The 14,074-nt window shown below is 39.1% G+C and overlaps 1 protein-coding gene across 5 annotated transcripts in view; it reads left to right on the forward strand.

The window, feature by feature from the left end:
* Positions 1-14,074, forward strand: part of CNOT10 (CCR4-NOT transcription complex subunit 10) — a 74,572-nt gene that overhangs the window by 3,405 nt on the left and 57,093 nt on the right. For 2 of the 5 annotated variants that reach the window (XM_047741459.1, XM_047741471.1), the window contains exons 1-3: positions 4,376-4,639; positions 8,508-8,602; positions 10,237-10,398. In XM_047741459.1, the coding sequence (XP_047597415.1) occupies positions 4,438-4,639; positions 8,508-8,602; positions 10,237-10,398 (459 nt within the window). In that variant the 5' untranslated portion in view covers positions 4,376-4,437. Of the gene's footprint in view, positions 1-4,374; positions 4,640-8,507; positions 8,603-10,236; positions 10,399-14,074 lie in introns of those variants that run through there. The other 3 variants (XM_047741463.1, XM_047741465.1, XM_047741473.1) reach the window with 3 other exon arrangements.

Raw genomic sequence — 14,074 nt, forward strand, 5'->3', positions numbered from 1 at the left:
CAGTTTGAGTTCATTGTAATCAGAAGCCATTGGGAGATTCAGCAAGAGCATCGTGTGACCTGATTTATGTTTTAACGGAGCTAGGTGAGAACTGATGAAGAAGTTAAAAACAAGGGAATTGAAACCAGACAGCCTGGGTTCATCCTACCAAGACACCACTTGGTATCCGTGTCACCTTGGGCAAATTTTCTTTTTTAAATTAGGCTCCAGGGGCGCTTGGGTGGCTCATTGGGTTAAGCCTCTGCCTTGGGCTCAGGTCATGATCTCAGGGGCCTGGGATTGAGCCCCACATTGGGCTCTCTGCTCAGCAGGGAGCCTGCTTCTCTCTCTCTCTGCCTACTTGTAATCTCTGTCAAATAAATAAAATCTTTAAAAAATAAATAAAGTAGGCTCCATGGGGTGTCTGGGTGGCTCAGTGGGTTGAGGCCTCTGCCTTTCGGCTCGGGTCATGGTCCCAGGGTCCTGGGATCAAGCCTAGCGTGGGGCTCTCTTCTCAGCAGGGAGCCTGCTTCCCCCTCTCTCTGCCTGCCTTTCTGCCTACTTCTGATCTCTGCCTGTCAAATAAACAAATAAAATCTTCAGAAAAAATGAAAATAAAGTAGGCTCCACACCCAGCATGGAGCCCAACAGAGGGCTTGAACTCGGTGACCCTGAGATTAAGACCTGAGCTGAGATCAAGTGTTAGACACTTGGGGTTCCTGGGTGATTCAGTTGGTTAAGTGTCCAGCTCTTAATTTCAGCTTAGGTCATGATTTTAGGGTTGTGAGATTGAGCCCCATGTGGGGCTCTGATCTCAGCAGGGAGTCTGCTTGAGATTCTCTCTCTGCCCCCCTCCCCTGCTCGCTTGCTCTTGTGCTCTCAAATAAATATATAAATGAGTCAGACGTTTAACCAACTGAGCCACCCATGCACTCCTTTGTTAAATGTTAAGACCCTTTTTTTAAGCCTCAGCTTTCCTCTGTGTAAAATGGGAATGATAACAGTATCTATGTCTCAGCATTAGTAAAGGTTAAAATGACATCATCTGAGGCCCTGATTTTATTTTAAATGTGGGTTAGTATTACTTTGGGGTTGGTAGGATGGTGAGGAGAGGCAGATATGAGAAATGTTTAGGGAGTAAAACTGGCAGAATTCGTGACTAATTGGGTATAGTAAGGTGAGCAGAAAGCCTTGCTTCTTAGGAAAGGTTCTTAGTTGAACCTCAGTTTCTTCATTGGTAAGATGGGTGTTCTGACAGTTTTCTAACTTTTTTTTTAAGATATTATTTTTAAGTAATCTCTCTACCCAACATGGGGCTCAGACTTAACCCTGAGACCAAGAGTCACATGCTTTACCAACTGAGCCAGCCAGGCGCCCCCTAACTTCTTTTTCTTTCTTTTAAAATTTTATTTATTTATTTGACAGAGAGATGGTGAGAGAGGGAACACAAGCAGAGGGAATGGAAGAGGAAGAGGCAGATCTCCTGCTGAGCAGGGAGCCTGCTGTGGTATTCGATTCCAGGACCCTGGGATCATGACCTGAGCTGAAGGCAGATGCTTAACAACTGAGCCACCCAGGCACCCTACCCCCTAACTTCTAATAACATTTTATTTCATTTATTTTTTTGTCTTTTTTTTAAAGATTTCATCCATTTATTAGCATTTTTTGTTTTGTTTTGTTTTTTTAAGATTTATTTATTTGTTAGAGAGAGAGGGAGAGCACAGGCAGGCAGAGTGGCAGGCAGAGGCAGAGAAAGAAGCAGGCTCCACGCTGAGAAAGGAGCCCGATGCGGAACTTGATCCCAGGACCCTGGGACCATGATTGGAGCCAAAGGCAACCACTCAACCAACTGAGCCACCCAGGCATCCCCATTTATTAGCATTTTTGACTAAGAAAATACCATCAAGTGTTTTAGGATGATTTATTTGACCTTATTTTTTTTATGGTTATCTGAAAGGAGAAAATGGCTAGAGTTAGGACACAAAATCCTAGATTAGAATTTATCTGAGAATTTGAACTATGAGCCTGGCTGTAGTAGGCTTGATAGGAAAAGATTGATAATATGAATAAGGGAAAGATCAGACCTGATGGGCAATATGAAATCAGGAGAAGGGTACTTATAGATGGCTTTGAAATTTTAAGCCAGAATGGCCATAAAAATGATAATAACAGGGGCGCCTGGGTAGCTCAGTGGGTTAAAGCCTCTGTCTTCGGCTCAGGTCATGATCCCAGGGTCCTGGGATCAAGCCCCACATCGGGCTCTCTGCTCAGCAAGGAGCCTGCTTCCTCCTCTCTCTCCGCCGCCTGCTTCTCTGCCTACTTGTGATCTCTCTCTCTGTCAAATAAATAAATAAAATCTTAAATATATATATATATACATATATATACATATATATATACATACATATGTATATATATGCAGGGTTGCTTGGTTGGCTCAGTTGGTTAAGCTTCAGACTTGTGGCTCAAGTCATGAACTCATGGGTTGTGGGATCGAGTCCCACTCCATGCTCAGGGCAGAGCCTACTTGAGATTCTTTCCCCCTTCCCTCTCCCTCTGCTCCTCTGCATCCATGCATGTTCACACTCTCTCAAATAAATAAATAAAATCTTTATCTATCTGTCTATGCGGATGAGGAAATAAACTATGCAGTACTCTTCTACCATTTGCTTTCTTTAGGGTCCTGTGAGGAATCCATGCATATTTGATATTTTTTCAACTTTGTATTTTAGATGATTTCAAACATCCAAAAAATTGAAAAAATTAGTATCCATATGCTCACCACCTAGTTGAACAATTGTTACATTTTGCCGTATTTATTTCCTCTCTCTCTAGCTACAGCTTTTAGTGTTGAATCATTTCTAAATATTTCTAAATATCAATATTTCTAAATATTCATCTCTAAATATTTCACCATGCAATTTTTTCAGGATTTTATTTATTATTTGATAGAGCGAGCAAAAGCAGGGGGAGTAGAAGAGGGAGAAGTAGGTTCCCCACTGAGCAGGGAGCCCAACACAGGGCTCGATCCTAGGACCCTGAGATCATGACCTGAGCCAAAGGCAGATGCTTAACCAACTGAGCCACCCAGGTGCCCCTCACCATGCATTTTTTAAAAATTAGGCCATTCAAAGAAAAAAAAAAAAAGACCATTCACTTGTATAACCATTGTCATACTTTAGAAAATTAATATTTGAATATATTAAGTTTCCCAGTTGTCCCAGAAATGCTATTTAAAGGCTTAAAGAGGCTGTGCTTACCTGACAAAGTATCAGTTAAAAGATAATAGTAAGTTAAAAAGATGTAAAGTACAGCATAGGGAATAGAGTTAATAGTACTGTACTAACATTTTAACTGCACATACTGTGGCAAGCACTGAGTGATGTATATACTTGTTCAGTCAACTTGTTGTACACCTGACACTAATATAACACTATGTTAATTAAACTTCAATTAAAAAAAGAAAGGTATGCTTTTCAAACTAAGATCCAGTCATAGTTTACACATTTGTGTGTGTGTGTGTATAAAATATATTGGGTTTGTAAGTTCAAGCCCCACATTGGGTGTAGAGACTACTTAAAAGTAAAATCTTTAAAAAAAAAAAAAAAGTCTAAGTTGAATATAAAAGCTTAAGGGAAATCTAGGCTTTCTGAATGTAGAGCCTTAATAAATCAGGTATTAATATTTGAAAACCAGAGTAAATCTCTTTTCTGTACATAAAAACTACTCTCCAATATGAAAATTAAAATACTCCCCAGCAGGGGCACTGGCTGCCAGTCAGTGGAGTGTGCTCTTGATCTTGGGGCTGTTTGAGCCTCACAATGGGTGTAGAGATTTACTTAAAAATGAAATCATAAGAAAAAAATACTCAGCATGATAGAGGTCTGGTTTGCCTATCTTCCACAAAGCATGTTATTGTTAATTCTTGATTATTTTCTTCCTTTATTTCTGTTGTGCTGCACAGGGTGCTCAAGTCTGAGGCATTGCTCGTCACAGATTTCTCTGATTATGTAATAATCAACTGTTATATGTGTAGGGTTTCAATAAGTCAGAGACACTTGTCCAAGTGATAGAAAACAGCGTGAACTATGTGAACTTTATTTATATAGTGACTTCGACAGACCTGAATGATTTTTCTTTGAAATGGCATTCTTCTTTTTTAAAACTTGCCTTCACAAAGTCATCAACACTACTTTGTGACCATATTAGTAGGTTTCCTTAGTTTTTAACATTCCTTATTCCTATGGGGAAAAAAATGTCTTTTCTTGAACATCATTGGAGCTGTATTTTAAAATGTGTAGCTTGTGTGGAAACCCCTCCTCCAATCAGATTTGAATTGTTAACATTCTGTATTAGAATGTGTCTGTGCTTTCAGTTAACTGACTTCTTTCAGTTTTTGAAAAGCAGTGTATTTCTTTTCTACTTACTTTAAACCTAAAGGCAATTGTTTGGTTCAAAATGAAGCCTATTGGCTTAAAGGGTGTCAAGGTTTTTGCTCCTAAGAGCTCTGTGCGCGTGCAAGGTCAGCCATGTTCATTAGGCCAGAGTAGAAGGAAAGTCAAACTTATGGATGAACGGCCATACACTCTTACAATTGGCAATGGAGACTACTTTTGGACAAATAAAGACACATTATGGAATTACGTGCAGACTCTTTCTGGTAAGAACTCTGAAGTTACAAATAATGTTTTAAAAACTGATTACAAAAGTAACACCCATTCCATACGGAAAACTTGAAAGGTGCAGAAAGATAACAAGGAAAATAAAAATAGTAAACCCATTGGAGTATTTTTGTTTTACAGTTTTATCTTGAAGTAAAAGTGCAGATAAAATAATGATTGGTAGCCTTGGGAAAGGCTACCTCTTGCACTGATTTCTCCAAAATATCTGTAGAAATGACAATTTCAGAGTCTCTTGTCAGCCTTGGAGTCTAGCTTGTTTATTATATTAAAGTTGGCATCTCTCTTTGCTTGAAAGATTGTAGGAGGCTTTTACAGTTCCTGAAGGATAATGATGGAAAATAGAAACTTAAACTCCTTTTTTTTTTTGAAGATTTTATTTATTTGACAGAGATCACAGGTAGGCAGAGAGGCAGGCAGGGTAGCGGTTGGGGGTGGGAAGCAGGCTCCCTGCTGAGCAGAGAACCCAATGCAGGGCTCAATCCCAGAACCCTGGGATCATGACCTGAGCTGAAGGCAGAGGCTTTAACCCACTGAGCCACCCAGGCACCCCTACGGATTTTATTTTTAAGTAATCTCTACACCCAGCATGGGGTTGGAATTCACAACCCCCACATCAATAATCACATGCTCTACCAACTGAGTCAGCAGGTGTCCCCAAAATAAAATATTAAAAAATAATAATAGTAAATAAATAAAGTAATTGATCCTTACTGTTATTGTATACGTAAAAGTTTTGCTAAACAGGTGTATTGTGAAAACAGGTTAACAGTAACTCATTGTCATTGACTTTCTAAAGAAAAAACTATTTAACAGTGTCTTTACTTATTTTTTTTTTAAGATTTTATGCTTCATGGGACGCCTGGGTGGCTCAGTTGGTTAAGCAGCTGCCTTCGGCTCAGGTCATGATCCCAGCGTCCTGGGATCGAGTCCCGCATCGGGCTCCTTGCTCAGCAGGAGCCTGCTTCTCCCTCTGCCTGCCATTCTGTCTGCCTGTGCTCAATCTCTCTCCCTCTCTCTCTGACAAATAAATAAAATCTTTAAAAAAAAAAAAAAAAAGATTTTATGCTTCAAGTAATGTCTACACCTGGGGCACCTGGGTGGCTCAGTCAGTTAAGCGTCTGCCTTTGGCTCAGGTCATTTTTCCAGGGTGCCGGGGTTGAACTCCCACATCGGGCTCCCTGCTCACTGGGGAGTCTACTTCTCCCTCTGCCCCAAAACCCACCTGTGGTTGCTTTCTCTCTCTAATAAATAGATAAAATCTTTTTTTTTTTTTAAAGATTTTATTTATTTATTTGACAGGCAGAGATCACAAGTAGGCAGAGAGGCAGGCAGATAGAGAGAGGTAGAAGCAGGCTCACTGCTGAGCAGAGAGCCCGATTCGGGGCTCAATCCCAGGACCCTGGGATCATGACCCGAGCTGAAGGCAGAGGCTTAACCCACTGAGCCACCCAGGTGCCCCATAAATAGATAAAATCTTAAAAAAAAAAAAAAAGGTATGAAAATTTTCAAAATTAAAAGTTGGGGGAGGGGGTTGGAGAATAAAAAGATCCAAAAAAATTATTAGAAAAGTTGATTGGTGGTTTTTTTTAAATCAAAAGAAAGTTTCCTTCCTTCCTTCAGAAAGAGCACAAGCAGGGGGAGCAGCAGGCAGAGCCCGGCAGAGGAAGAAGCAGACTCCCCGCTGAGCAAGGACCCAGATGTGGGACTCATTCCAGGGTCCTGGGATTACAACCTGAGCTGAAGGCAAATGCTTAACCCACTGAGCCACCCAGGCGTCCCAAAGAGAGTTTTCTAAGTGGGAAATATTTGTAAATTGTAGAGGACAGTTTCTAAAGACTGATCTTGACTAAGTACAACTTTTAATTTGAGTTTAGTACCTCAGGGAAAAGCAGGAATATCATGAGTAATTTAAGATTAAATGAAGTTAAAATAATCCATGGCATTATAGCTGGCTATACCTTCTCAAGGTGCTATCTTTCCTCCCTTCCCTGCAATTCCTGTTCGCATAATCTTTATTATTATTATTATGGCATTGAATAAATGTGAAAAAGGCTGAAAGATTTAAAGGATTTAACTTTTTTTACAGTCCCTTGATACACTAGATGCTGCATTTTTTTTTTTTCAAGAATGAGGAGTGTTTTGTGTGTGTGTGTTTTTTTTTTAAGATTTTATTTATTTTACAGAGATCACAAGTAGGCAGAAAGACAGACAGAGAGGGGGAAACAGGCTCCCTGCCTGATGCGGGGTCCAGTCCCAGGACCCTGAGATCACAACCCGAGCTGAAGGCAGAGGCTTAACCCACTGAGCCACCCAGGTGCCCCTAGATGCTGCATTTTTATTAGCTCTGTAGATGTGGTTACCTGGAAGTATTTATTCTTACTAATTTTTATGACTTTATTGTCTCCTTTCCTTTAAAGAGTAATTAAGAGCTCAGGTATGTTTCTTAGTATTGAATGGAAACTATGTTTTGTGGCTACTACATCTAATTTTACAGAGGAAACTTCAAAGTTTGTGAAAACTGGATAAGCATGATGCTGTCTCCAGAGTGTGATATTATGGTTTAGGTTCTTGTCAGTTATCTGACATCAAGGCCCCAAATCCTAAGGAAAAGAAAGATTTCTGCCAGCCCCTCTCCCTAAAAATCTCTGCCACAGTATATAGATGAGGCTTAGTCCAGAAAGATCTCTTGTGAACAAGAAGAGATGGGATCCTTTGACTGCATTGTGCTCACAAATGTTGGGATCAATGATGCTGCTTCTTTCGTGAAAGAAAAAGTATTTCTTTGGGATACCTGGGTGGCTCAGTGGGTTGAGTGTCTGCCTTCCGCTGAGGTCATGATCCCAGGGTCCTGGGATTGAGTCCCACATCGGGCTCCTTGCCCAGTGGGGAGCCTGCTTCTCTCTCTGCTGCTCCCCCTGCTTGTGCTCTTTCTCTGACAAATAAATAAAATTTTTTTAAAAGATGTATTTATTTTGAGAGAGAGGGAAAGAATCTCCCACAGACTCCCCAGTCAGACAGCTCAATGAGGGTCTCATTTGCACCACCCAGAGTTCATGAACTGAGCCAAAACCCAGGAGTCAGACACTCAATCTAACTGAGCCACCAAGGCACTGCAGAAAAAGTTCTGGTTTTTTTTTTGTTTGTTTGTTTTGAAGCATTTGTCAGAACAGTTAGAAGTATTGAACTCGAGTAGTTTGAAACTTGATTTAGCGGAGATTTTTATGTTTATTTTGGAATTTGGTTTTCAAATAAAAAATGTCTAATTTTGAAGTACTGATTTGTGGGGCAGTAATCATTACTCTTAGAAGGTATATGGATACTTAATCATGTTAAGGAAGCTTTTTAAATGTGCTAATCTTGGCTTTTGGATTCCTAAGCCTATGACCTAGAAATTAACTATGAGTTCTTATCAAAGTAGTTTTCTAATTGTTAAATGTTACTGTATTCCAACTGGATGATAAACTTTTTGAAGGTATTGTATATATATTTATCTTTTGTCTCCGAAGTGTAGCTTCCGAAATATGTAGGACTTTGATATATTGCTGGGGGGCAGATCTAACTTTTTTAAGTGAACACAACATTCTCAGCCCAAGTGTCCTGATGGACGGAGCTGTAATCTTTACATAAGCAATGGTGGGTTTTCATTGTGCTTGACCATGGCTAAAGAAAACATTTCTTTAAGTTTTTGGAGGAGTGGCTTCTAACTCACCTATAATACTAATATGCCATCATAGTTGAGAAAGTCCTAACTGTAGCAACTTCATTAGGAAGAAGACAAAAGAAAACTAGGGCACATTCACTGTATAACTTTATTTCTAAACAACTGTGAAACTTTTGTGCTTGCAGATCAGGGAGCAGAGAAACATGAAGGGACAAGTCAGTCCTCTGGGATCACTGATCAAGAGAAGGAGTTGTCCACCAGTGCTTTCCAAGCTTTCACAGTAAGCAGTGGTTTCTTTCTGTTGGCGGTAGTTTTAGGGTCTGTCGAATATGAATCTTTTCACAGTGAATTTTTTAAATTTAAAATTTTTGTTCTGTAGTAATTCAAGAATTAAGTTTAGGGAGTAGGTTTAGTTTTAATATTTAAAAAATTAGAGTTTAAATATGATAAAAGGAATGGGAGTAATTGGAGGCATTACCAAGTTTTTGTGTTTTCATAAACATGTTTAACTCTCATAGTCCTTTTTAAGTCTTTAAAACTTAGATTTGTAAATATGTGGGTCATTCTTTTTAATTCACTGCTTTGTTCAATTCTTTTTCTCGAATATGCTTTAAAATGGAACTCCAAAGTTTTCTTGTCAAAACTTTAACTTTTCTGACATTAAACTATATGAAAGTAAACCTTATTTAATTTTCAAGTTATATACATGTAAGCAGAAGAATTTGATACTTGGGTATTCAAAGTATATTTACTGGAAATTAAAAATTAGAATAATTAATCATATTACCTTTCTTGGCTCCCTCAGCTATTATGTCCTACTAGCAGTATACACCTATATATAAATAAATATATATATATATTTGTGTATGTCATGTTGTTTTATGCATATATAGAGGTGTATGGTATACCTATGTGTCTATGTATGTGTCTTATACAAGTATTGGTGTTTGAGTTTGAGCCTTAGGAAATGTCTGCAATTTTTTTCCAGCTTTTTAATTTAATTTTATTTTATTTTATTTTTAAGATTTATTTATTTGACAGAGAGAGAGAGATCACAAGTAGGCAGAGCAGGAGGCGGGGGCGGGGGCGGTGAGCAGGCTCCCTGCTGAGCAGAGAGCCTGATGCGGGGCTCAGTCCCAGGACCCTGAGATCATGACCTGAGCCGAAGGCAGAAGCTTAACCCGCTGAGCCACCCAGGCGCCCCTTTTTCCAGCTTTATTGAGATATAATTGACATATCCCAGTTTCCTTCTCTCTCTCTTTTTTTTTTTTAAAGGATTTTATTTACTTATTTGACAGAGAGTGAGAAAAGGAACATAAGCAGGGGGAGTGGGAGAAGAAGAAGCAGGCTCCCCACCAAGCAGGGAGCCCAGTGCGGGGCTTGATCCCAGGATCCTGGGATCATGACCTGAGCTAAAGGCAGATGTTCAACGACTGAGCCACCCAGGCGCCCCGACATATGCAGTTTCTTTTTTTCTTCCCCAGTTTCTTAATTAATATATGAATATTGCTTCACCTAGTGACTTTAGTTAGTATACTTAGGGGGAGTTGTAGGTCTTTTTCTTTCTTTCTTTTTTTTTTTTTGTTGTTGTTGTTGTTGTAGGTCTTTTAAAGTTTGTCTTTTTTTTAACTTTTTTTTTTTTAAAGACTTTATTTATTTGTCAGAGAGCACAAGCAGGGGGAATGGCAGGCAGAAGGAGAAGCGGGCTCCCCGCTGAGCAGGGAGCCCAACATGGGGCTTGATCCCAGGACCCTGGAATCATGACCTGAGCCGAAGGCAGACGCTTAACCAACTGAGCCACCCAGGCACCCCTTTAAAGAGTTTTACAATGAAGAGTGAAATATATTTGGAAATGATTGTATAGTTTTAAAGCTGATATGTAATTTTGTCTGTTTTTGTGTTTGTTTGTTTTAGGCTGGAAATTACGATGCCTGTCTGCAACACCTTGCTTGCCTACAAGAAGTAAACAAAGATGATTATAAAATAATTTTGAATACAGCAGTGGCTGAGTTTTTTAAAAATAACCAAACGACAACAGATAGTTTGAGACAAACGCTTAACCAGCTGAAGAATCAGGTGATACACAAATGAATTTAGCTGTAAAAGTACTGTAGTAGTCTCTCAATTGTCCAGTAGAAATACTTGAGGAAAATTAATAGGACATGTCTGATACTGATAGCATAATTTCTAATGTATCTAAAACATTTGCATCAGTTTTATTTATATAAAATTATTATTCCAGGAAATGAAAGATATGTTGTATAATTTTATTTTCTGTTGTATTTTTAAATTGAACAGAATAGACTAATATACCAAATTTGAATGAGTTTTGGAGTTTTGAGAAAAAATTAAAGTGGAAATATATGAAAAGCTTAGCTACTGAGATTATCTTTTTTATAACTGCAAAGATCAGATTATTTATAATAATGTTAAGATTGTTTTAGCACGTTGGATCAGGACATGATTAATTGATTAAATAGAAGATATTCTGACTTATATATGGTTTGGGGCTTGTCTTAGTCATTGGTCATAGCAGCAACATTTCTCAGATCACAGAGTTAGAGCTTTGATAGTCAAGACGGCTGATGATGATGATAGGATCAGATAGCAGGCATTTATTGCTTATTATGGAACAAGCCCTGCCAAGAACCTTATATGCAACATGTCACTTACTCTTCCCAGTAGTCCTATGAAACAGCTACTATAATTTTTCTCATTTTACAGATGGGAAAGCTGAGGTACAGATAGCTTATATAATTTGTCCAAAGACACAAGTCTCTTAAATGAAGAGAGCTCCATCAACCCAGTCCTGTTTGACTCAAGGGCCTGTGCTTCTAATTATTGCTTCATGCTGTAGAAGCACTTAAGACCTCTTCGAGCCTTTGTCCTTGTTCATGAGTACCACTGTATGGTAGAGTATCACCCTAATATGTGATACAGACCCCTTCAGGACCTTTATAATTTTTTTTATAGGAGTAAAGCTACCCTGCAGTATCACCCAAACTTGGTATTGTTAGAAATAAGTAACCTGTTCGTGCTCTTCCTAATTCTTTACAGGAGTAATTTTTCAACCCTATTATAATTCTTCAATGAAAATGAGAGTAATAAGGGTGCCTGCCTGGCTCAGTTGGTAGAGCATGCAAATCTTTTTTTATTATTATGAACATATAATGTATATGTTTCAGGGGTACAGGTCTGTGACTCACTAGTCTTACACAATTCACAGCACTCACTATAGCAGTGTCTATCACCCAGCCACCTCATCCTCCTACCACACCTCCCCTCCAGCAACCCTCAGTTTGATTCCTGAGATTAAGAGTCTCTTATGGTTTGTCTCCCTCTCTGGTTTCATCTTGTTTCATTTTTATTCCTCTCTTCCCCTATGATCCTCTGCCTTGTTTCTCAAATTCCACATATCAGTGAGATCATATGATAATTGTCATTCTCTGATTCACTTATTTCACTTAGCATAATACCCTCTGGTTCTATCCGTAGAGCATGCAATTCTTGATCTCAGGGTCATGAGTTCAAGCCCCCCCCCTTGGGTGTAGAGATTACTTTAAAATATAATTTCTTTCTTTTTCAAGAAAAGAAAATGAGAATAATAGCCAACGTGTATTAAACACTTATGTGATTCCAAATTCCTTGTTAAGTGCTGTTTATGTTTTATCTCAAATAATCCTCACATTCAGCCCTTAAGATAGGTACTTTTATCTCAGTTGTATAACTGGGATTTAGGGAGCCTAATAATTTTAATTTATATAGCCAGAGAGGGGAGGAGCAAGATTTGAATCAGACCTTTGATATATATTTTTTTATTTAATGAATATAGTTTTTTTTTTTTGAAGATTTTATTTATCAGATAGAGATCACAAGTAGGCAGAGAGGCAGACAGAGAGAGAGGGGGAAGCAGGTTCCCTGCTGAGCAGAGAGCCCAATGCGGGGCTCGATTCCAGGACCATGGGATCATGACCTGAGCCGAAGGCAGAGGCTTTAACCCACTGAGCCACCCAGGCGCCCCTGATTTTTTTTTTTTAAGATTTTTTTTTTTTTTAATTTATTTTGACAGGGAGATCACAAGTAGGCAGAGAGGCAGGCAGGGTTTGGGGAGCAGGCTCCCTGCTGAGCAGAGGGCCCAATACGGGGCTCGATCTCAGGACCCTGAGATCACGACCCGAGCCGAAGGCAGAGGCCCAACCCACTGAGCCACCCAGGTGCACCTGATTTTTTTTTTTTTAAGGTAAATTTTACATGCGGGTTTGAACTTACGACCCCCAAAATCAAGAGTTACATGTTCTACAGACTAAGCCTTCTAGGCACCCCCAGACCATCTGACTTTCAAGACTGTTTTCATAGCTACCCCATTCTTCACACATTTATGTGACATCACATTTCTGTATTTCTCTAGCTTAGTAACTGTGACTTTATCTGGAGTTCCAGAATCAAAGGAAAGATGATGTTTGTGGATATCTAGTACACATACCCTATGACCCCATAGACTGTTTATTCCAGGGAATATTTATTTGGTCGTGGAGCACAAGTTCATCCTTAAAACCCTTTTTAGGGTAAGAGACTCCTGCAGACTTCTTATTAAGCCAAGAAAACAGTTTTGAAATCCTTTCACCAGCCTTAGTTCTTTTTTTTTCCTTTTTGCTTTTATTTTTGATAAGGCTGGTTCAGTAATCCCCACCCCCATGCCCTCCAACTCTCTTAAAACCTAGAAGTATTTGTACCTGTGTCTCCTACTTTTCTCTAAATCACACTTCGGTTCAGAGTCTTATGTTCTTGGCCTAGTTACATACCTTTACAACCTATTCCACTTTTATTGATGTTTTATCTCATTTAACAAGTAGTTTTTGTTCTGGCTGGAGCAATTACTAGATGCTTTTGGTAAGTCCTAGAAAATGTTGCTGTTATTTATGTCATATGTTCAACCATTTGTGCTTTTCTTTTTTGTTTTGTTTTTTAAGAAGAAAGAATTTATTTATTTTTTTTTATTCATTCATTTGCTAGAGAGAGAGAGAGAGAGAGAGTACTTGCGTGCACACAGAAACAGAGGGAGTAGCAGGCAGAGGAAGAAGCAGGCTACCCACTGTGCAAGGAGCCCAGTGTGGGACTTCAGGACCTCAGGATCACGACCCAAGCTGAAGGCAGAAGCCCAGCCCACTGAGCCACCGAGGTGTCCCTATTTACAAAAAACAAGTCTTAAAAAACAAACCCATAGCAGTCCCTGCTGTTTGACAGCAAACTCCCAGTGCCCAGCAACTAGTAATCTGCTTTGTCTATTCATTTGCTACTTTGGCTATTTCATGTAGCTGAATGTTCAACCATTTTTTAATCCAGAATTCCTTAATTTGTCCAGACCCCTCTTTTCTGGCTAAGAATTAACCTTTTCTTAGTTCATTCTCTCTCCATTATATTACCACCAGCAAGTATTGTTTTTCTTTGGAAATTGAGTTTTCTCTAAAGAGACTATTTTTAGTCACTTCAAGACTGTGACTTGGTAAGCGAAGGTTATACAGAATCTGCAAACTAATGGAGATGCAAGTGCTTGTGGTCAGAGAGGACCAGTTGTTAACATTTAAGCTCATCATATGGATGACTGAAGTCACAGGTGTCTGATTACAAATTACTCTGTATCATGAACCTTCCGGTTCCTTGCCATCAGCCAAACCAAAGTTAAGTTCATCATGTATATCATACTCTCACTGCTTGATATAGGGAAGTGTCAGTCTTACAATTAATTACTTAA

This window comes from Lutra lutra, chromosome 1 (assembly GCF_902655055.1).
Source record: "Lutra lutra chromosome 1, mLutLut1.2, whole genome shotgun sequence".
Taxonomy (NCBI): Eukaryota; Metazoa; Chordata; class Mammalia; order Carnivora; family Mustelidae; genus Lutra; species Lutra lutra.